The sequence below is a fragment of the Salvelinus alpinus genome, chromosome 22, assembly GCF_045679555.1.
Source record: "Salvelinus alpinus chromosome 22, SLU_Salpinus.1, whole genome shotgun sequence".
Taxonomy (NCBI): domain Eukaryota; kingdom Metazoa; phylum Chordata; class Actinopteri; order Salmoniformes; family Salmonidae; genus Salvelinus; species Salvelinus alpinus.
In genome coordinates, this window is record NC_092107.1 from 40,956,852 (window position 1) to 40,981,640 (window position 24,789).

The 24,789-nt window shown below is 43.1% G+C and overlaps 1 protein-coding gene across 2 annotated transcripts in view; it reads left to right on the top strand.

Annotated features, from left to right (window-relative positions):
• dync2h1 (dynein cytoplasmic 2 heavy chain 1) overlaps window positions 1-24,789 on the top strand; it is a 337,560-nt gene that overhangs the window by 264,802 nt on the left and 47,969 nt on the right. For both annotated transcript variants that reach the window (XM_071360118.1, XM_071360119.1), the window contains 2 exons: window positions 12,277-12,393; window positions 16,969-17,178. In XM_071360118.1, the coding sequence (XP_071216219.1) occupies window positions 12,277-12,393; window positions 16,969-17,178 (327 nt within the window). The remainder of the gene's footprint in view (window positions 1-12,276; window positions 12,394-16,968; window positions 17,179-24,789) is intronic.

Consider the following 24,789-nt stretch of genomic DNA (forward strand, 5'->3'; position numbering starts at 1 on the left):
TATAACTAGTCTACTCTATATATAAATATAACTAGTCTGCTCTGTATAACTAGTCTGCTCTATATATGAATATAACTAGTCTGCTCTATATATGAATTTAACTAGTCTGCTCTATATATGAATATAACTAGTCTTCTCTATATATGAATATAACTAGTCTGCTCTATATAACTAGTCTGCTCTATATGAATATAACTAGTCTACTCTATATATGAATATAACTAGTCTGCTCTATATATATGAATTTAACTAGTCTGCTCTATATATATGAATATAACTAGTCTGCTCTATATATGAATATAACTAGTCTGCTCTATATAACTAGTCTGCTCTATATATGAATATAACTAATCTATTCTATATATGAATTTAACTAGTCTGCTCTGTATATGAATATAACTAGTCTACTCTATATATAAATATAACTAGTCTGCTCTATATAACTAGTCTGCTCTATATATGAATATAACTAGTCAACTCTATATATAAATATAACTAGTCTGCTCTGTATAACTAGTCTGCTCTATATATGAATATAACTAGTCTGCTCTATTTATGAAATTAACTAGTCTGCTCTATATATGAATATAACTAGTCTGCTCTATATAACTAGTCTACTCTATATATAAATATAACTAGTCTGCTCTGTATAACTAGTCTGCTCTATATATGAATATAACTAGTCTGCTCTATATATAAATATAACTAGTCTGCTCTATATAACTAGTCTGCTCTATATATGAATTTAACTAGTCTAGTCTATATATGAATTTAACTAGTCTGCTCTATATATGAATATAACTAGTCTGCTCTATATAACTAGTCTGCTCTATATATGAATATAACTAGTCTACTCTATATATGAATATAACTAGTCTGCTCTATATAACTAGTCTGCTCTATATAACTAGTCTCCTCTATATATGAATTTAACTAGTCTGCTCTATATATGAATTTAACTAGTCTCCTCTATATATGAATATAACTAGTCTGCTCTATATAACTAGTCTGCTCTATATATGAATATAACTAGTCTGCTCTGTATAACTAGTCTGCTCTGTATAACTAGTCTGCTCTATATATGAATATAACTAGTCTGCTCTATATATGAATATAACTAGTCTGCTCTATATAACTAGTCTGCTCTGTATATGAATATAGCTAGTCTGCTCTATATATGAATATAGCTAGTCTGCTCTATATAACTAGTCTGCTCTATATATGAATATAACTAGTCTGCTCTGTATAACTAGTCTGCTCTGTATAACTAGTCTGCTCTGTATAACTAGTCTGCTCTATATATGAATATAACTAGTCTGCTCTGTATAACTAGTCTGCTCTGTATAACTAGTCTGCTCTGTATAACTAGTCTGCTCTATATATGAATATAACTAGTCTGCTCTATATATGAATATAACTAGTCTGCTCTGTATAACTAGTCTACTCTATATAATTAGTCTGCTCTATATATGAATATAACTAGTCTGCTCTGTATAACTAGTCTGCTCTGTGTAACTAGTCTGCTCTATATATGAATATAACTAGTCTGCTCTATATAACTAGTCTGCTCTATATATGAATATAACTAGTCAACTCTATATATAAATATAACTAGTCTGCTCTGTATAACTAGTCTGCTCTATATATGAATATAACTAGTCTGCTCTATATATAAATATAACTAGTCTGCTCTATATAACTAGTCTGCTCTATATATGAATATAACTAGTCTAGTCTATATATGAATTTAACTAGTCTGCTCTATATATGAATATAACTAGTCTGCTCTATATAACTAGTCTGCTCTATATAACTAGTCTCCTCTATATATGAATTTAACTAGTCTGCTCTATATATGAATTTAACTAGTCTCCTCTATATATGAATATAACTAGTCTGCTCTATATAACTAGTCTGCTCTATATATGAATATAACTAGTCTGCTCTATATATGAATTTAACTAGTCTGCTCTATATATGAATATAACTAGTCTTCTCTATATATGAATATAACTAGTCTGCTCTATATAACTAGTCTGCTCTATATGAATATAACTAGTCTACTCTATATATGAATATAACTAGTCTGCTCTATATATATGAATTTAACTAGTCTGCTCTATATGTGAATATAACTAGTCTGCTCTATATAACTAGTCTGCTCTATATATGAATATAACTAATCTACTCTATATATGAATTTAACTAGTCTGCTCTATATATGAATATAACTAGTCTGCTCTATATAACTAGTCTGCTCTATATAACTAGTCTGCTCTATATATGAATATAACTAGTCTGCTCTATATAACTAGTCTGCTCTATATATGAATATAACTAGTCTGCTCTATATAGCTAGTCTGCTCTATATATGAATATAACTAGTCTACTCTATATATGAATCAAATCAAATCAAGTTTATTTTATATAGCCCTTCGTACATCAGCTAATATCTCGAAGTGCTGTACAGACACCCAGCCTAAAACCCCAAACAGCAAGCAATGCAGGTGTAGAAGCACGGTGGCTAGGAAAAACTCCCTAGAAAGGCCAAAACCTAGGAAGAAACCTAGAGAGGAACCAGGCTATGAGGGGTGGCCAGTCCTCTTCTGGCTGTGCTGGGTGGAGATTATAACAGAACTATGCCAAGATGTTCAAAATGTTCATAAGTGACAAGCATGGTCAAATAATAATCATGAATAATTTTCAGTTGGCTTTTCATAGCCGATCATCAAGAGTTGAAAATAGCAGGTCCGGGACAGGTGGCGGTTCCATAACCGCAGGCAGAACAGCTGAAACTGGAATAGCAGCAAGGCCAGGTGGACTGGGGACAGCAAGGAGCCATCACGCCCGGCAGCCCCGACGCACGGTCCCAGGGCTCAGGTCCTCCGAGAGAGAGAAAGAGAGAGAGAAGGAGAGAATTAGAGAGAGCCAAGATTTTCAAAATGTTCATAAATGACAAGCATGGTCAAATAATAATCAGGAATAAATGTCAGTTGGCTTTTCATAGCCGATCATTAAGAATTGAAAACAGCAGGTCTGGGACAGGTAGGGGTTCCATAACCGCAGGCAGAACAGTTGAAACTGGAATAGCAGCAGGGCCAGGCGGACTGGGGACAGCAAGGAGTCATCATGCCCGGTAGTCCTGACGTATGGTCCTAGGGCTCCGGTCCTCCGAGAGAGAGAAAGAAAGAGAGAAGGAGAGAATTAGAGAGAGCCAAGATTTTCAAAATGTTCATAAATGACAAGCATGGTCAAATAATAATCAGGAATAAAAGTCAGTTGGCTTTTCATAGCCGATCATTAAGAGTTGAACAGGTAGGGGTTCCATAACAGCAGGCAGAACAGTTGAAACTGGAACAGCAGCAAGGCCAGGTGGACTGGGGACAGCAAGGAGTCATCATGCCCGGTTTGCCGTGACGTATGGTCCTAGGGCTCAGGTTCTCCGAGAGAGAGAAAGAAAGAGAGAACGAGAGAATTAGAGAGAGCATACTTAAATTCACACAGGACACTGGATAAGATAGGAGAAGTACTCCAGGTATAACCAACTGACCCTAGCCCCCCGACACATAAACTACTGCAGCATAAATACTGGAGGCTGAGACAGGAGGGGTCAGGAGACACTGTGGCCCCATCCGATGATACCCCCGGACAGGGCCAAACAGGAAGGATATAACCCCACCCACTCTGCCAAAGCACAGCCCCCACACCACTAGAGGGATATCTTCAACCACCAACTTACAATCCTGAGACAAGGCCGAGTATAGCCCACAAAGATCTCCACCACAGCACAAACCAAGGGGGGGCGCCAACCCAGACAGGAAGATCACGTCAGTAACTCAACCCACTCAAGTGACGCACCCCTCCTAGGGACGGCATGAAAGAGCACCAGTAAGCCAGTGACTCAGCCCCTGTAATAGGGTTAGGGGCAGAGAATCCCAGTGGAGAGAGGGGAACCGGCCAGGCAGAGACAGCAAGGGCGGTTCGTTGCTCCAGAGCCTTTCCGTTCACCTTCACACTCCTGGGCCAGACTACACTCAATCATATGACCTACTGAAGAGATAAGTCTTCAGTAAAGACTTAAAGGTTGAGACCGAGTCTGCGTCTCTCACATGGGTAGGCAGACTATTCCATAAAAATGGAGATCTATAGGAGAAAGCCCTGCCTCCCGCTGTTTGCTTAGAAATTCTAGGGACAATTAGGAGGCCTGCGTCTTGTGACCGTAGCGTACGTGTAGGTATGTACGGCAGGACCAACTCGGAAAGATAGGTAGGAGCAAGCCCATGTAACGCTTTATAGGTTAACAGTAAAACCTTGAAATCAGCCCTTGCCTTAACAGGAAGCCAGTGTAGGGAGGCTAGCACTGGAGTAATATGATCAAATTTCTTGGTTCTAGTCAGGATTCTAGCAGCCGTATTTAGCACTAACTGAAGTTTATTTTGTGCTTTATCCGGGTAGCCGGAAAGTAGAGCATTGCAGTAGTCTAACCTAGAAGTAACAAATGCATGGATACATTTTTCTGCATAATTTTTGACAGAAAATTTCTGATTTTTGCAATGTTACGTAGATGGAAAAAAGCTGTCCTTGAAACAGTCTTGATATGTTCGTCAAAAGAGAGATCAGGGTCAAGAGTAACGCCGAGGTCCTTCACAGTTTTATTTGAGACGACTTTACAACCATCAAGAATAATTGTCAGATTTAACAGAAGATCTCTTTGTTTCTTGGGACCTAGAACAAGCATCTCTGTTTTGTCCGAGTTTAAAAGTAGAAAGTTTGCAGCCATCCACTTCCTTATGTCTGAAACACAGGCTTCTAGCGAGGGCAATTTTGAGGCTTCACCATGTTTCATTGAAATGTACAGCTGTGTGTCATCCGCATAGCAGTGAAAGTTAACATTATGTTTTCGAATAACATCCCCAAGAGGTAAAATATATAGTGAAAACAATAGTGGTCCTAAAACGGAACCTTGAGGAACACCGAAATGTACAGTTGATTTGTCAGAGGACAAACCATTCACAGAGACAAACTGATATCTTTCCAACAGGTAAGATCTAAACCAGGCCAGAACTTGTCCGTGTAGACCAATTTGGGTTTCCAGTCTCTCCAAAAGAATGTGGTGATCGATGGTGTCAAAGGCAGCACTAAGGTCTAGTAGCACGAGGACAGATGCAGAGCCTCGGTCTGACGCCATTAAAAGGTAATTTACCACCTTCACAAGTGCAGTCTCAGTGCTATGATGGGGTCTAAAACCAGACTGAAGCATTTCGTATACATTGTTTGTCTTCAGAAAGGCAGTGAGTTGCTGCGCAACAGCTTTTTCAAAATTTTTTGAGAGGAATGGAAGATTCGATATAGGCCGATAGTTTTTTATATTTTCCGGGTCAAGGTTTGGCTTTTTCAAGAGAGGCTTTATTACTGCCACTTTTAGTGAGTTTGGTACACATCCGGTGGATAGAGAGCCGTTTATTATGTTCAACATATGAGGGCCAAGCACAGGAAGCAGCTCTTTCAGTAGTTTAGTAGGAATAGGATCCAGTATGCAGCTAGAAGGTTTAGAGGCCATGATTATTTTCATCATTGTGTCAAGAGATATAGTACTAAAACACTTGAGTGTCTCCCTTGATCCTAGGTCCTGGCAGAGTTGTGCAGACTCAGGACAATTGAGCTTTGGAGGAATACGCAGATTTAAAGAGGAGTCCATAATTTGCTTTCTAATGATCATGATCTTTTCCTCAAAGAAGTTCATGAATTTATTACTGCTGAAGTGAAAGCCATCCTCTCTTGGGGAATGCTGCTTTTTAGTTAGCTTTGCGACAGTATCAAAAATACATTTCGGATTGTTCTTATTTTCCTCAATTAAGTTGGAAAAATAGGATGATCGAGCAGCAGTGAGGGCTCTTCGATACTGCACGGTACTGTCTTTCCAAGCTAGTCGGAAGACTTCGAGTTTGGTGTGGCGCCATTTCCGTTCCAAATTGCTGGAAGCTTGCTTCAGAGCTCGGGTATTTTCTCTATACCAGGGAGCTAGTTTCTTATGACAAATGTTTTTAGTTTTTGGGGGTGCAACTGCATCTAGGGTATTGCGCAAGGTTAAATTGAGTTCCTCAGTTAGGTGGTTAACTGATTTTTGTCCTCTGACGTCCTTGGGTAGGCAGAAGGAGTCTGGAAGGGCATCAAGGAATTTTTGTGTTGTCTGAGAATTTATAGCACGACTTTTGATGCTCCTTGGTTGGGGTCTCAGCAGATTATTTGTTGCGATTGCAAACGTAATAAAATGGTGGTCCGACAGTCCAGGATTATGAGGAAAAACATTAAGATCTACAACATTTATTCCATGGGACAAAACTAAGTCCAGAGTATGACTGTGGCAGTGAGTAGGTCCAGAGACATGTTGGACAAAACCCACTGAGTCGATGATGGCTCCGAAAGACTTTTGGAGTGGGTCTGTGGACTTCTCCATATGAATATTAAAATCACCAAAAATTAGAATATGATCTGCTATGACTACAAGGTCTGATAGGAATTCAGGGAACTCAGAGAGGAACGCTGTATATGGCCCAGGAGGCCTATAAACAGTGGCTATAAAAAGTGATTGAGTAGGCTGCATAGATTTCATGACTAGAAGCTCAAAAGACGAAAACGTCATTTTTTTTTTTGTAAATTGAAATTTGCTATCGTAAATGTTAGCAACACCTCCGCCTTTGCGGGATGCACGGGGGATATGGTCACTAGTGTAACCAGGAGGTGAGGCCTCATTTAACACAGTAAATTCATCAGGCTTAAGCCATGTTTCAGTCAGGCCAATCACATCAAGATTATGATCAGTGATTAGTTCATTGACTATAACTGCCTTTGAAGTGAGGGATCTAACATTAAGTAACCCTATTTTGAGATGTGAGGTATCACGATCTCTTTCAATAATGGCAGGAATGGAGGAGGTCTTTATCCTAATGAGATTGCTAAGGCGAACACCGCCATGTTTAGTTTTGCCCAACCTAGGTCGAGGCACAGACACAGTCTCAATGGGGATGGCTGAGCTGACTACACTGACTGTGCTATTGGCAGACTCCACTAAGCTGGCAGGTTGGCTAACAGCCTGCTGCCTGGCCTGCACCCTATTTCATTGTGGAGCTAGTGGAGTTAGAGCCCTATCTATGTTTGTAGATAAGATGAGAGCACCCCTCCAGCTAGGATGGAGTCCGTCACTCCTCAGCAGGTCAGGCTTGGTCCTGTTTGTGGGTGAGTCCCAGAAAGAGGGCCAATTATCTACAAATTCTATCTTTTGGGAGGGGCAGAAAACAGTTTTCAACCAGCGATTGAGTTGTGAGACTCTGCTGTAGAGCTCGTCACTCCCCCTAACTGGGAGAGGGCCAGAGACAATTACTCGATGCCGACACATCTTTCTAGCTGATTTACAGGCTGAAGCTATGTTGCGCTTGGTGACCTCTGACTGTTTCATCCTAACATCGTTGGTGCCGACGTGGATAACAATATCTCTATACTCTCTACACTCGCCAGTTTTAGCTTTAGCCAGCACCATCTTCAGATTAGCCTTAACGTCGGTAGCCCTGCCCCCTGGTAAACAGTGTATGATCGCTGGGTGATTCGTTTTAAGTCTAATACTGCGGGTAATGGAGTCGCCAATGACTAGGGTTTTCAATTTGTCAGAGCTAATGGTGGGAGCCTTCGGCGTCTCAGACCCCGTAACGGGAGGAGTAGACACAAGAGAAGACTCGGCCTCAGACTCCGACTCGCTACTCAATGGGGAAAACCGGTTGAAAGTTTCTGTCGGCTGAATGAGCGACACCGGTTGAGCATTCCAACAGCATTTCCCTCCAGAAGCCATGAGAAAATTGTCCGGCTGCGGGGACAGTGCGGGGGGATTTATACTAACGTTACTATCTGTACTTACTGGTGGCACAGACGCTGTTTCACCCTTTCCTACACTGAAATTACCCTTGCCTAACGATTGCGTCTGAAGCTGGGCTTGCAGCATAGCTATCCTCGCCGTTAGGCGATCATTCTCCTGTATATTATGAGTACAGCGAATGCAGTTAGAAGACATCATGTTAAAGTTACTACTTAGCTTCGGCTGTTGAAGGTGCTGACGAACCATGTCCAGATAAAGCGTCCGGAGTGAAAAAGTTGAATGAGGGAAAAAAGTTGTGATGGAAAAACTAAAAATATAAACGTAAAGTTGTCAGCTAGCAAAGCAAAGCTAGCAAAGTAAAGTTGGCAACAAAACGCACAGCAACACGTCTGCAAATTCAAGAGGAAGAATATAACTAGTCTGCTCTATATAACTAGTCTGCTCTATATATGAATATAACTAGTCTGCTCTATATAACTAGTCTGCTCTATATATGAATTTAGCTAGTCTGCTCTATATATGAATATAACTAGTCTGCTGTATATATGAATATAACTAGTCTGCTCTATATAACTAGTCTGCTCTATATAACTAGTCTGCTCTATATATGAATATATCTAGTCTGCTCTATATATGAATATAACTAGTCTGCTCTATATATGAATATATCTAGTCTGCTCTATATAACTAGTCTGCTCTGTATAACTAGTCTGCTCTATATATGAATATAACTAGTCTGCTCTATATATGAATATAGCTAGTCTGCTCTATATATGAATATAACTAGTCTGCTCTATATAACTAGTCTGCTCTATATATGAATATATCTAGTCTGCTCTATATAACTAGTCTGCTCTATATATGAATATAACTAGTCTGCTCTGTATAACTAGTCTGCTCTATATATGAATATATCTAGTCTGCTCTATATAACTAGTCTGCTCTATATATGAATATAACTAGTCTGCTCTATATAACTAGTCTGCTCTATATATGAATATATCTAGTCTGCTCTATATAACTAGTCTGCTCTATATATGAATATAACTAGTCTGCTCTATATATGAATATATCTAGTCTGCTCTATATATGAATATAACTAGTCTGCTCTGTATAACTAGTCTGCTCTATATATGAATATATCTAGTCTGCTCTATATATGAATATAACTAGTCTGCTCTATATAACTAGTCTGCTCTATATATGAATATATCTAGTCTGCTCTATATATGAATTTAACTAGTCTGCTCTGTATATGAATATAACTAGTCTGCTCTATTTAACTAGTCTCCTCTATATAACTAGTATGCTCTATATAACTAGTCTGCTCTATATATGAATATATCTAGTCTGCTCTATATATGAATTGAACTAGTCTGCTCTGTATATGAATATAACTAGTCTGCTCTATATAACTAGTCTGCTCTATATAACTAGTCTGCTCTATTTAACTAGTCTGCTCTATATATGAATATAACTAGTCTGCTCTATATAACTAGTCTGCTCTATATATGAATATATCTAGTCTGCTCTATATATGAATATAACTAGTCTGCTCTATATATTAATTTAACTAGTCTGCTCTATTTAACTAGTCTCCTCTATATAACTAGTATGCTCTATATAACTAGTCTGCTCTGTATATGAATATAACTAGTCTGCTCTATTTAACTAGTCTGCTCTGTATATGAATATAACTAGTCTGCTCTATTTAACTAGTCTGCTCTATATATGAATATAACTAGTCTGCTCTATATATTAATTTAACTAGTCTGCTCTATTTAACTAGTCTCCTCTATATAACTAGTATGCTTTATGTATAAATATACAGTTCATTTGGAAAGTGTTCAGACCCCTTGACTTTTTCCACATTTTGTTTATTTACAGCGTTCTTCTAAAATGGATTAAATAAAAACATTTGCTCATCAATCTACACGCACTACCCTGACCCTCTTCAGGGAAGGCTACCCTGACCCTCTTCAGGGAAGGCTACCCTGACCCTCTTCAGGGAAGGCTACCCTGACCCTCTTCAGGGAAGGCTACCCTGACCCTCTTCAGGGAAGGCTACCCTGACCCTCTTCAGGGAAGGCTACCCTGACCCTCTTCAGGGAAGGCTACCCTGACCCTCTTCAGGGAAGGCTACCCTGACCCTCTTCAGGGAAGGCCCATCCCTCTTTCCCTACAAGTACTGATCAGCTTGAGGTTTTTGGCATCTGCAACCTTCCATTGTGAAACAGAAGATTTGTGTGGTGTAAGTCAACTGACTGTATGCAGGATAGTCCACAAAGTCAAAGGGTCTGAATACTTTCCTAAAGCCCTGTAACTAGTCTGGGTGAATGGACTTTAACAGGTATTAAAACTCCTCTGGGTTTTGCTCTCTCTGAATAGGCTACCAGAGCTTGCTGTGTGTGTGCGTGCGTCTGTTTGTAAAATATGCCGGTGGATATTTGACCGGCAGCATTTTAATTTACCGGACATTTTGAGAAATTGTCCGGACCCACATGCATTGGGTGCACAACCTGATTAGTGGGTCCACCCACAGTGCTCAGAAACACAGAAATCACATTTACATTATGGTCATTCATATTAACACAACATCCAAGTCTTACCAAATTCTAATGAATGTTGAAGATGTCCATATTTGCTTTTCCTTTTTTTATTGTTGTGTTTTGAGTTACTTAGAAAGGCATTTCGATATACTTATATATGTGACATTAAAAACCTGAAAGTTGAGTACAGGACAGCATCACTAGCCTATGTCAATATACTATCACCCAGATGAGTTGACCTATTCTATTGGTCCGCTTGTCGAGAAAGAAATAGCCCAAACAGACTCTGGGACAGTGGTGGGATGACGTATCCAGTAGGCCTGGGATACATCCCAACATGGTCAAAAGCATTGAGTCTGATGAACAACTATTATTTATTCAAATTACGGGGGCGGTTTTACGGAAACAGATTAAGCCTAATTTTAGACTAAATTGCACTTTTTAACTGGACTAACTGAAATGGCATTTCTCAGACATGGTTTAACATGGTTTCAGACTTGCCCTAGTCTAGATTTAACTGATTTCCAGAAGGACGATTAGAACCAATCTAGAGCTAAGTGAAGGCTTAAGCTGAACCTGATAATAATGATCAAAGAGCACCAGCAATTCCAGACAGAAGGGTGGTTATAGACAGGAGAAACACACTGAATAGTTTTGATTAAATCAATTTCCATGACCGTTTCTGTATGTACAGTGCCTTCGGAAAGTATTCAGACACCTTGACTTGTTCCACGTTTTGTTACGTTACAGCCTTATTCTAAAATGGATTAAATAAATAAAAAAACTCAGCAATCTACACACAATACCCCTTAATGACAAAGTGAAAACAAGTTCTTAGGAATGTTTGCAAATGTATTCAAAATAAAAAACAGATACCTTATTTAGATAAGTATTCAGACCCTTTGCTATGAGACTCGAAATTGAACTCAGGTGCATCCTGTTTCCATGAATCATCCTTGAGATGTTTCTACAACTTGATTGGAGGCCACCTGTGGTACATTCATTTGATTGGACATGATTTGGAAAAGGAAAAACCTGTCTATATAAGGTCCCACAGTTGACAGTGCATGTCAGAGCAAAAACCAAGCCATGAGGTCAAAGGAAGTATCCGTAGAGCTCTGAGACAGGATTGTGTTGAGGCACAGATCTGGGGAACTCATTTTGGTTCCAGGTAGAACCCTCTTTAAAACGGGTTCTTCATGGAACCCAAAAGGATTCTACCTGGAAACAAAATGGCTCTACCGGCACCCAAAAATAGTTCTTCAATGGGTTCTCCTATGGGGACAGCCGAAGACCCTTTAAGGTTCTAGATAGCATCTGCTTTCCTAGGAGTGTATCCTCTGACTCGCTCCTGAGTGGGGCTGATAAAGCAGGTGGAGAGTTCACCCAGACCAAATTAAACCCATTTATCAGACCGTCTCTCCCTCTAATCTCCACAAAGCACCACACACACACACACACACACACACACACACACACACACACACACACACACACACACACACACACACACACACACACACACACACACACACAAAGAGACACAGAGAGACACACACGCACGCACACACGCACATACACACACACACACATACACACACATACACAGACACACACACACACACTGAGACACACACACACACACACACACAGACACACACACACACCTCAGAACAGAAACCCTATCTCTACTATCAGAGTATAAACTTCTCTGCTGTTTTTTTATCTGTCCAATGGTTGGACGGCTGGATGGACTGATTGATGTACTATGCTGAACTGTCAAGGTCATTGTCCACACACAAATTAACTCCTCCACCTGTCTGTCTGTCTGTCTGTCTGTGTCTCCGTCTCCGTCTCCAGGTGATCTCCCAGCTGAGGATTCTGAGCCGCTCGGTAGCAGCAGGATCAAAGTTTGACAGAGAGATCTGGTCCAATGGCCTCTCTCCTGTCCTCAACCTATGGAAGAAACTCAACCAGGTAAATCTCTCTCTTTCTTTCTCCCTCTCTGCTCTCTCCTCTATCTACCTGAACAGCTGCTGTGTCTTTGTGTGTGTGTGCTTGCTAGTGTGTGTGTTGGCCGGTGGCTGCTCACTCCTCGGTTTTGCTAGTGTATGCAGTTGCTTAGAAACCACCACCTTTCAAATCAATGAAATGTCCCCTTTTGTGTTAAATAATTTAGCCCTTCTCTCCCTCCTCCTCCTCATTCCTCTCTCTCTCTCCCTCCTCATTCCTCTCTCTCTCTCCCTCCTCATTCCCCCTCTCTCTACCTCCCTCCTCATTCCCCTCTCTCTCTACATCCCTCCTCATTCCCCTCTCTCTCCCTCCTCATTCCTCTCTCGCTCTCCCTCCTCATTCCCCCTCTCTCTACCTCCCTCCTCATTGCCTCTCTCTCTCTCCCTCCTCATTGCCTCTCTCTCTCTCCCTCCTCATTCCCTCTCTCTCTCTCCCTTCTCATTCCCCTCTCTCTCTCCCTTCTCATTCCCCTCTCTCCCTCCTCATTCCCTCTCTCTCTCTCCCTCCTCATTGCCTCTCTCTCTCTCCCTCCTCATTGCCTCTCTCTCTCTCCCTCCTCATTCCCTCTCTCTCCCTCCTCATTCCCTCTCTCTCTCCCTCCTCATTCCCTCTCTCTCTCCCACCTCATTCCCTCTATCTCTATCCCTCCTCATTCCCCCCCTCTCTCTCTCTCTCCCCCCTCATTCCCCCTCTCTCTCTCTCCCTCCTCATTCCCCTCTCTCTCTCTCCCTCCTCATTCCCTCTCTCTCTCTCTCCCTCCTCATTCTCTCTCCCTCCCTCCTCATTCCCCTCTTTCTCTCTCTCCCTCCTCATTCCCTCTCTATCCCTCCTCACCCCCCTTCTCTCTCTCTCCCTCCTCATTATCTCTCTCTCCCTCCTCATTCCCCCTCTCTCTCTCTCCCTCCTCATTCCCCCTCTCTCTCGCTCCCTCCTCATTCCCCCTCTCTCTCTCTCCCTCCTCCTTCCCCGCTCTCTCTCTCCCTCCTCATTCTCTCTCTCTCTCCTCCTCATTCCCCTCTCTATCTCTACTCCCCATTCCCCCCTCTACCTCCCTTCTCATTCCCCTCTCTCTCTCCCTACTCCTCATTCCCATCTCTATCTCTCTCATTCCTCAATCTCCCTCCTCATTCCCCATCTCTCTCTCTTCCTCCTTATTCCCCTCTCTCTCTCCCTACTCCTCATTCCCATCTCTATCTCTCTCATTCCTCATTCCTCTCTCTCCCTTCTCATTCCCTCTCCCTCTCTCTCTCTCTCTCCCATTAGTTTATGTCTTGTTCTGTGGGCCTGAAAACACGATATATTATTATTTGTGTGTGTTTACTGGTGATGTATCTGTGTCTTCCTAGCCTCAGTAATAGGGATCTAATATATGTGTATATATGTAAATGACCTCACAGCTGCAGTTGTCTGTTGATTGGTCATTGAGGTGGGTGAAGTGTTTTTTGATTGGCTATAATAAGGTCTGTCTTCAGGAGACAGAAGAGAAGAGGAGACTGGACTTAGTTTTCCCTTTGTAAACAAGCTTATTTTATGTTAATAATAACCCAGGAGCCATTAATGAGTTTATGTCGTGTCCCCTCTGCCCAATGTGTCTGTGTTTAAGTTAATGCTTCATCCTGGGTGTGGATTCACCAGAATCATTGAGGTGCAAAATCCCCAAATATCTGAACAGTCATGCACCACCACCACTGTTGATTCTGATATAATGTATTACTTTCTCTGTGGAAACAGACGTGCTTGTCTCTTGGGTCCATACTAACAGTGGTTCTCTGTGGAAACAGAAGTGTTTGTCTCTTGGGTCCATACTAACAGTGGTTCTCTGTGGAAACAGAAGTGTTTGTCTCTTGGGTCCATACTAACAGTGGTTCTCTGTGGAAACAGAAGTGTTTGTCTCTTGGGTCGATACTAACAGTGGTTATCTGTGGAAACAGAAGTGTTTGTCTCTTGGGTCCATACTAACAGTGGTTCTCTGTGGAAACAGAAGTGTTTGTCACTTGGGTCCATACTAACAGTGGTTCTCTGTGGAAGCAGAAGTGTTTGTCTCATGGGTCCATTCTAACAGTGGTTCTCTGTGGAAACAGAAGTGTTTGTCACTTGGGTCCATACTAACAGTGGTTCTCTGTGGAAACAGAAGTGTTTGTCACTTGGGTCCATACTAACAGTGGTTCTCTGTGGAAACAGAAGTGTTTGTCACTTGGGTCCATACTAACAGTGGTTCTCTGTGGAAACAGAAGTGTTTGTCTCTTGGGTCCATTCTAACAGTGGTTCTCTGTGGAAACAGAAGTGTTTGTCTCTTGGGTCCATACTAACAGTGGTTCTCTGTGGAAACAGAAGTGTTTGTCTCTTGGGTCCATACTAACAGTGGTTCTCTGTGGAAACAGAAGTGTTTGTCACTTGGGTCCATACTAACAGTGGTTCTCTGTGGAAACAGAAGTGTTTGTCTCTTGGGTCCATACTAACAGTGGTTCTCTGTGGAAACAGAAGTGTTTGTCACTTGGGTCCATACTAACAGTGGTTCTCTGTGGAAACAGAAGTGTTTGTCTCTTGGGTCCATACTAACAGTGGTTCTCTGTGGAAACAGAAGTGTTTGTCTCTTGGGTCCATACTAACAGTGGTTCTCTGTGGAAACAGAAGTGTTTGTCTCTTGGGTCCATACTAACAGTGGTTCTCTGTGGAAACAGAAGTGTTTGTCACTTGGGTCCATACTAACAGTGGTTCTCTGTGGAAACAGAAGTGTTTGTCTCATGGGTCCATTCTAACAGTGGTTCTCTGTGGAAACAGAAGTGCTTGTCTCTTGGGTCCATACTAACAGTGGTTCTCTGTGGAAACAGCAGTTTTTGTCTCTTGGGTCCATACTAACAGTGGTTCTCTGTGGAAACAGAAGTGGTTGTCACTTGGGTCCATACTAACAGTGGTTCTCTGTGGAAACAGAAGTGTTTGTCTCATGGGTCCATTCTAACAGTGGTTCTCTGTGGAAACAGACGTGTTTGTCTCTTGGGTCCATACTAACAGTGGTTCTCTGTGGAAACAGAAGTGTTTGTCTCTTGGGTCCATACTAACAGTGGTTCTCTGTGGAAACAGAAGTGTTTGTCTCTTGGGTCCATACTAACAGTGGTTCTCTGTGGAAACAGAAGTGTTTCTCTCTTGGGTCCATTCTAACAGTGTTTCTCTGTGGAAACAGAAGTGTTTGTCTCATGGGTCCATTCTAACAGTGGTTCTCTGTGGATCCAGATAATGTATTCAGTGTGTGTCCCAGTGTTGTTTACTCAAATATAATTCAAGTCTCTATAAAGCTGATTAAGTTCCTTCATCGTGTGTGTGCATGCGTGTGTATTTCTCTTTTTGTAAACATTCCCACTGTGAGTCTCTCAGGTGGGTAATGTGTTTATTTAATGATTCATGTTGCTATAGTGGAGCAGGGTTGTATGTTGCAGACGCCATTGTTCTTTCTTCCCCAGGACCAGGCTATGACTTTTCTGAGAGTAAGAATAGGCTACACACACACACACACACACACACACACCATTGTTGTGTTTGATATCAATAGGAGAATGATGTATTGTGTTAAAGTGTTTTTATATGAGTGTCGCTTTGACATCCCAGAATCTAGTGCAGCACCCCACTGGTTTTAATTAATGGCGGGTCCCACATCGGATCCCTGTAAAACCTCATTAGCATATCTTACCCAGCCTGCACCAGAGGGAGAGAATACAACGCTGAGGAAGAACACAAACAACAGAGAGAATAAAAGAAGAGGAGGACATTGTGTCTCTGTTTTATTGTCTTAGGAGAGAGTGATCGTGTGAATACAGGACTGTTATTGTGTCAGAGCAGTGTGTCTCTGTTTTATTGTCTTAGGAGAGAGTGATCGTGTGAATACAGGACTGTTATTGTGTCAGAGCAGTGTGTCTCTGTTTTATTGTCTTAGGAGAGAGTGATCGTGTGAATACAGGACTGTTATTGTGTCAGAGAAGTGTGTTTTTGCTAAATGAATTCACTCTTTTCTCTCTGTGATTTGGGAGGCATTTGAGGGGATCGTTGGTTTGTATATTATTTTGTTCACAACCCTTTGACAACTCTTTTTGGTGCATGTGTGTTTTTGTGTTGTGCGAGCATGTGTGTGTCAAACCCAGACCCCAGCCCCCTGACGGTACCAGATATGAATGCTCCAATCCATTGGTCAGTCTACGAGGGGCGGATCCTCTCTGTAGGGGGGGTGTATAACTAGCTCAAGAAGGACTAGCAGCTAATGACCAGCTAATTACTCATCCTACTACCTCCTAGCAGCTAGCTAATCACCTCTAGTCAATCACCTATTAATCGTCTGTTGGCATTAAGCTATTGGGGTGGCATGCATTTTACACAAGTCATTTAATTATCCTCTCTCTCTCTTTCTGTTCATCTCTCTCTCTCTCTCTCTCTCTCTCTCTCTCTCTCTCTCTCTCTCTCTCTCTCTCTCTCTCTCTCTCTCTCTCTCTCTCTCTCTCTCTCTCTCTCTCTCTCTCTCTCTCTCTCTCTCTGTGTCTATCTGTCTTTCAGGGCTCATCTCTCATCCATCAAAAAGTTGCCCCACCGACTGAAGGTCAGGGGTCACCTGTCTTGTCCTTCATTGTTCTGGAACAGTTCAATGCTATCCGATTGGTCCAGGGCATCCACCAATCCCTGGCTGCGCTGAGTAAGGTGATCAGAGGGACTTCGCTGCTCACTGCTGACGTCCACAAACTGGCCACTGCTCTACTCAACCAGGAGGTAGTGTGTGTGTGTGTGTGTGTGTGTGTTACCATCCCATGGGCTTGGCATCAGACCATCACAGCCCTTTTCGCTAACACTTTATAACGGTCTATAATAAACCATATTTAAGGCATTTATAAAGTGTGTACACCATGTATTAATCATTACTCCCACATTTATAAACCATTTACTAATCATTAGTAAGTATTTTTGCAGAACCTAATCTAACATGAGCGATATGTATGCTTCATAAATACTTTATAAATGTTTTGAGTGACCAATACCCACACAAGATGACTAACATGCTCATCAGACATCTCATTCCAAAATCATTAATCTGGAGTTGGTCCCCCCTTTGCCCCTCTAACAGCCTCCACTAGATGTTGGAACATTACTGTGGGGACTTGCTTCCATTCAGCCACAGGAGCATTAGTGAGGTCGGGCGATTAGGCCTGGCTCGCAGTCGGCGTTCCAATTCATCCCAAAGGTGTTCGATGGGGTTGAGGTCAAGGCTCTGTGCAGGCCAGTCAACTTCTTCCACACCGATCTCGACAAACCATTTCTGTATGGCTATTGCTTTGTGCATGGGGGCATTGTCGTGCTGAAACAGGAAAGGGCCTTCCCCAAACTGTTGCCACAAGGTTGGAAGCACAGAATCATCTAGAATGTCATTATATGCTGTAGCGTTAAGATTTCCCTTCACTGGAACTAAGGGGCCCGAACCATGAAAAACAACCCCAGACCATTATGCCTCCTCCACCAGACTTTACAGTTGGCACTATGCATTGGAGCAGGTAGCATTCTCCTGGCATCCGTCAGCCTGCCAGATGGTGAAGTTTGATTCATCACTCCAGAGAATTTCCACTGGAAATTCAATGGCGGAGAGCTTTACACCACTCCAGCCGACGCTTGGCATTGCGCATGGTGATCTTAAGCTTGTGTGCAGCTGCTCGGCCATGGAAACGCATTGTATGAAGCTCTCGACGAACAGTTATTGTGCTGATGTTGCATCCAGAGGCAGTTTGGAACTCGGTAGTGAGTGCTACGCGCTTCAGCGGTCCCGTTCTGTGAACTGGTGTGGCCTACCACTTCGTGGCTGTGCCGTTGTTGCTCCTAGATGTTTCCACTTCACAATAACAGCACTTACAGTTGACCAGGGCAGCTCTAGCAGAGCAGGAATTTGACGGACTGACTTGTTGGAAAGGTGGCATCTTATGACAGTGCCACGTTGAAAGTCACTGAGCTCTTCAGTAAGGCTATTCTACTGCCTATGTTTGTTTGTCTATTGAGATTGCATGGCCGTGTACTCGATTTTATACATCTGTCAGAAACAGGTGTGGCTGAAATAGCTGAATCCACTAATTTGACCAGGTGTCCACATACTTTTGTATATATAGTGTGTATATATATATATATATATATCTGTGTGAATAACTAGCTTACTAAGATTTACAAATGTGGGAGTAATAATTAATAGATGGTGAGTTAACTGTTTGTAAATGCCTTATGAAGGTTTTATAATGGACCCTTCTCTCGCTCTCTCTCTCTCGCTCGCTCTCTCGCTCTCTCGCTCTCTCTCTCTCTCTCTCTCTCTCTCTCTCTCGCTCGGTCTCGCTCTCGGTCTCGCTCTCTCGGTCTCGGTCTCTCGGTCTCTGTCTCTCTTCTGTGGGACTGAGACTGCTGATGTGTTTGATGAAACGGCCCCCTGTTTGACTCCAGGCTCTGATTGGACGCTTGATTATTTTAAAATGATCTTCTGTGATTGGAGGAGCAGAGTTAGCCAGTGGGAGTCATTTCCCACTTCCCCACCTCTACTTTGATCCCACAGACAATATTAGTGAAGAGATACACTTTGACGTATTGTTCCAAAAACACACTCTCACACGCACACACACACACACACACACACACACACACACACACACACACACACACACACAGACAAACACACACTACTCTCAAACACACCCTCATCCAGCCAGTTCTCCTCAAGGTAGTTGGAGTCTGTGTTTCAAGTGTACATGTACAGTGAAATGATGTTCTAGCAAACTGAAAACCCAACAATGTGATACACACTATTAAAGTAATACTAAGAAGAAGAAAGAAGAAATATGAAGAAGACAATAAGTAACAATATACAGGGTCAGTTCCAATACCATATTTACAATGTACAGGGATACTGGAGTGATGGAGGTAGGTATGTATAGGGGGAAGGAGACAGGGATACTGGAGTGATGGAGGTAGATATGTATAGGGGGAAGGAGACAGGGATACTGGAGTGATGGAGGTAGATATGTATAGGGGGAAGGAGACAGGGATACTGGAGTGATGGAGGTAGATATGTATAGGGGGAAGGGGACAGGGATACTGGAGTGATGGAGGTAGATATGTATAGGGGGAAGGGGACAGGGATACTGGAGTGATGGAGGTAGATATGTATAGGGGGAAGGAGACAGGGATACTGGAGTGATGGAGGTAGATATGTATAGGGGTAAGGGGACAGGGATACTGGAGTGATGGAGGTAGATATGTATAGGGGGAAGGGGACAGGGATACTGGAGTGATGGAGGTAGATATGTATAGGGGGAAGGGGACAGGGATACTGGAGTGATGGAGGTAGATATGTATAGGGGGAAGGAGACAGGGATACTGGAGTGATGGAGGTAGATATGTATAGGGGTAAGGGGACAGGGATACTGGAGTGATGGAGGTAGGTATGTATAGGGGGAAGGAGACAGGGATACTGGAGTGATGGAGGTAGATATGTATAGGGGTAAGGGGACAGGGATACTGGGGTGATGGAGGTAGGTATGTATAGGGGGAAGGTGACAGGGATACTGGAGTGATGGAGGTAGATATGTATAGGGGTAAGGTGACAGGGATACTGGAGTGATGGAGGTAGATATTAATAGGGGGAAGGAGACAGGGATACTGGAGTGATGGAGGTAGATATGTATAGGTGGAAGGAGACAGGGATTCTGGAGTGATGGAGGTAGATATGTATAGGGGTAAGGTGACAGGGATACTGGAGTGATGGAGGTAGATATGTATAGGGGGAAGGTGACAGGGATACTGGAGTCATGGAGGTAGATGTGTATAGTGGTGGAGGTAGATATGTATAGGGGTAAGGTGACAGGGATACTGGAGTGATGGAGGTAGATATGTATAGGGGTAAGGTGACAGGGATACTGGAGTGATGGAGGTAGATATGTATAGGGGTAAGGTGACAGGGATACTGGAGTGATGGAGGTAGATATGTATAGGGGGAGTGATGGAGGTAGGTATGTATAGGGGTACGGTGACAGGGATACTGGAGTGATGGAGGTAGATATGTATAGGGGTAAGGTGACAGGGATACTGGAGTGATAGAGGTAGATATGTATAGGGGTAAGGTGACAGGGATACTGGAGTGATAGAGGTAGATATGTATAGGGGTAAGGTGACAGGGATACTGGAGTGATGGAGGTAGATATGTATAGGGGTAAGGTGACAGTGATACTGGAGTGATGGAGGTATATATGTATAGGGGTAAGGTGACAGGGATACTGGAGTCATGGAGGTAGATATGTATAGGGGTAAGGTGCAGGGATACTGGAGTGATGGAGGTAGATATGTATAGGGGTAAGGGGACAGGGATACTGGAGTGATGGAGGTAGATATGTATAGGGGTAAGGTGACAGGGATACTGGAGTGATGGAGGTAGATATGTATAGGGGTAAGGGGACAGGGATACTGGAGTGATGGTGGTAGATATGTATAGGGGGAAGGTGACAGGGATACTGGAGTGATGGAGGTAGATATGTATAGGGGTAAGGTGACAGGGATACTGGAGTGATGGAGATAGATATGTATAGGGGGAAGGAGACAGGGATACTGGAGTGATGGAGGTAGATATGTATAGGGGTAAGGTGACAGGGATACTGGAGTGATGGAGATAGATATGTATAGGGGGAAGGAGACAGGGATACTGGAGTGATGGAGGTAGATATGTATAGGGGGAAGGAGACAGGGATACTGGAGTGATGAAGGTAGGTATGTATAGGGGGAAGGGGACACGGATACTGGAGTGATGGTGGTAGATATGTATAGGGGGAAGGGGACAGGGATACTGGAGTGATGGAGATAGATATGTATAGGGGGAAGGAGACAGGGATACTGGAGTGATGGAGGTAGATATGTATAGGGGTAAGGTGACAGGGATACTGGAGTGATGGAGATAGATATGTATAGGGGTAAGGAGACAGGGATACTGGAGTGATGGAGGTAGATATGTATAGGGGGAAGGAGACAGGGATACTGGAGTCATGGAGGTAGATATGTATAGGGGGAAGGAGACAGGGATACTGGAGTGATGGAGGTAGATATGTATAGTGGGAAGGAGACAGGGATACTGGAGTGATGGAGGTAGATATGTATAGTGGGAAGGGGACAGGGATACTGGAGTCATGGAGGTAGATATGTATAGGGGGAAGGAGACAGGGATACTGGAGTGATGGAGGTAGATATGTATAGGGGTAAGGTGACAGGGATACTGGAGTGATGGAGGTAGATATGTATAGTGGGAAGGAGACAGGGATACTGGAGTGATGGAGGTAGATATGTATAGGGGTAAGGTGACAGGGATACTGGAGTGATGGAGGTAGATATGTATAGTGGGAAGGAGACAGGGATACTGGAGTGATGGAGGTATATATGTATAGGGGTAAGGTGACAGGGATACTGGAGTGATGGTGGTAGATATGTATAGGGGGAAGGTGACAGGGATACTGGAGTGATGGAGGTAGATATGTATAGGGGTAAGGTGACAGGGATACTGGAGTGATGGAGGTAGATATGTATAGGGGGAAGGAGACAGGGATACTGGAGTGATGGAGGTAGATATGTATAGGGGTAAGGTGACAGGGATACTGGAGTGATGAAGGTAGGTATGTATAGGGGGAAGGGGACAGGGATACTGGAGTGATGGAGGTAGATATGTATAGGGGGAAGGGGACAGGGATACTGGAGTCATGGAGGTAGATATGTATAGGGGGAAGGAGACAGGGATACTGGAGTGATGGAGGTAGATATGTATAGGGGTAAGGTGACAGGGATACTGGAGTGATGGAGGTAGATATGTATAGTGGGAAGGAGACGGATACTGGAGTGATGGAGGTAGATATGTATAGGGGTAAGGTGACAGGGATACTGGAGTGATGGAGGTAGATATGTATAGTGGGAAGGAGACAGGGATACTGGAGTGATGGAGGTATATATGTACAGGGGTAAGGTGACAGGGATACTGGAGTGATGGTGGTAGATATGTATAGGGGGAAGGTGACAGGGATACTGGAGTGATGGAGGTAGATATGTATAGGGGTAAGGTGACAGGGATACTGGAGTGATGGAGGTAGATATGTATAGGGGGAAGGAGACAGGGATACTGGAGTGATGGAGGTAGATATGTATAGGGGTAAGGTGACAGGGATACTGGAGTGATGGTGGTAGATATGTATAGGGGTAAGGTGACAGGGATACTGGAGTGATGGAGGTAGATATGTATAGGGGGAAGGGGACAGGGATACTGGAGTGATGGAGGTAGATACAGTGGGGAGAACAAGTATTTGATACACTGCCGATTTTGCAGGTTTTCCTACTTACAAAGCATGTAGAGGTCTGTAATTTTTATCATAGGTACACTTCAACTGTGAGAGACAGAATCTAAAACAAATATCCAGAAAATCACATTCTATGATTTTTAAGTAATTAATTTGCATTTTATTGCATGAAATAAGTATTTGATACATCAGAAAAGCAGAACTTAATATTTGGTACAGAAACCTTTGTTTGCAATTACAGAGATCATACATTTCCTGTAGTTCTTGACCAGGTTTGCACACACTGCAGCACGGATTTTGGCCCACTCCTCCATACAGACCTTCTCCAGATCCTTCAGGTTTCGGGGCTGTCGCTGGGCAATACGGACTTTCAGCTCCCTCCAAAGATTTTCTATTGGGTTCAGGTCTGGAGACTGGCTAGGCCACTCCAGGACCTTGAGATGCTTCTTACGGAGCCACTCCTTAGTTGCCCTGGCTGTGTGTTTCGGGTCGTTGTCATGCTGGAAGACCCAGCCACGACCCATCTTCAATGCTCTTACTGAGGGAAGGAGGTTGTTGGCCAAGATCTCGCGATACATGGCCCCATCCATCCTCCCCTCAATACGGTGCAGTCGCCCTGTCCCCTTTGCAGAAAAGCATCCCCAAAGAATGATGTTTCCACCTCCATGCTTCACGGTTGAGATGGTGTTCTTGGGGTTGTACTCATCCTTCTTCTTCCTCCAAACACGGCGAGTGGAGTTTAGACCAAAAAGCTATATTTTTGTCTCATCAGACCACATGACCTTCTCCCATTCCTCCTCTGGATCATCCAGAGGGTCATTGGCAAACTTCAGAAGGGCCTGGACATGCGCTGGCTTGAGCAGGGGGACCTTGCGTGTGCTGCAGGATTTTAATCCATGACGGCGTAGTGTGTTACTAATGGTTTTCTTTGAGACTGTGGTCCCAGCTCTCTTCAGGTCATTGACCAGGTCCTGCCGTGTAGTTCTGGGTTGATCCCTCACCTTCCTCATGATCATTGATGCCCCACGAGGTGAAATCTTGCATGGAGCCCCAGACCGAGGGTGATTGACCGTCATCTTGAACTTCTTCCATTTTCTAATAATTGCGCCAACAGTTGTTTCCTTCTCACCAAGCTGCTTGCCTATTGTCCTGTAGCCCATCCCAGCCTTGTGCAGGTCTACAATTCTATCCCTGATGTCCTTACACAGCTCTCTGGTCTTGGCCATTGTGGAGAGGTTGGAATCTGTTTGATTGAGTGTGTGGACAGGTGTCTTTTATACAGGTAACGAGTTCAAACAGGTGCAGTTAATACAGGTAATGAGTGGAGAACAGGAGGGCTTCTTAAAGAAAAACTAACAGGTCTGTGAGAGCCGGAATTCTTACTGGTTGGTAGGTGATCAAATACTTATGTCATGCAATAAAATGCAAATTAATTATTTAAAAATCATACAATGTGATTTTCTGGATTTTTGTTTTAGATTCCGTCTCTCACAGTTGAAGTGTACCTATGATAAAAATGACAGACCTCTACATGCTTTGTAAGTAGGAAAACCTGCAAAATCGGCAGTGTATCAAATACTTGTTCTCCCCACTGTATGTATAGGGGGAAGGTGACAGGGATACTGGAGTCATGGAGGTAGATGTGTATAGTGGTGGAGGTAGATATGTATAGGGGTAAGGTGACAGGGATACTGGAGTGATGGTGGTAGATATGTATAGGGGGAAGGTGACAGGGATACTGGAGTGATGGAGGTAGATATGTATAGGGGTAAGGTGACAGGGATACTGGAGTGATGGAGATAGATATGTATAGGGGGAAGGAGACAGGGATACTGGAGTGATGGAGGTAGATATGTATAGGGGGAAGGAGACAGGGATACTGGAGTGATGAAGGTAGGTATGTATAGGGGGAAGGGGACAGGGATACTGGAGTGATGGAGGTAGATATGTATAGGGGAAAGGGGACAGGGATACTGGAGTCATGGAGGTAGATATGTATAGGGGGAAGGAGACAGGGATACTGGAGTGATGG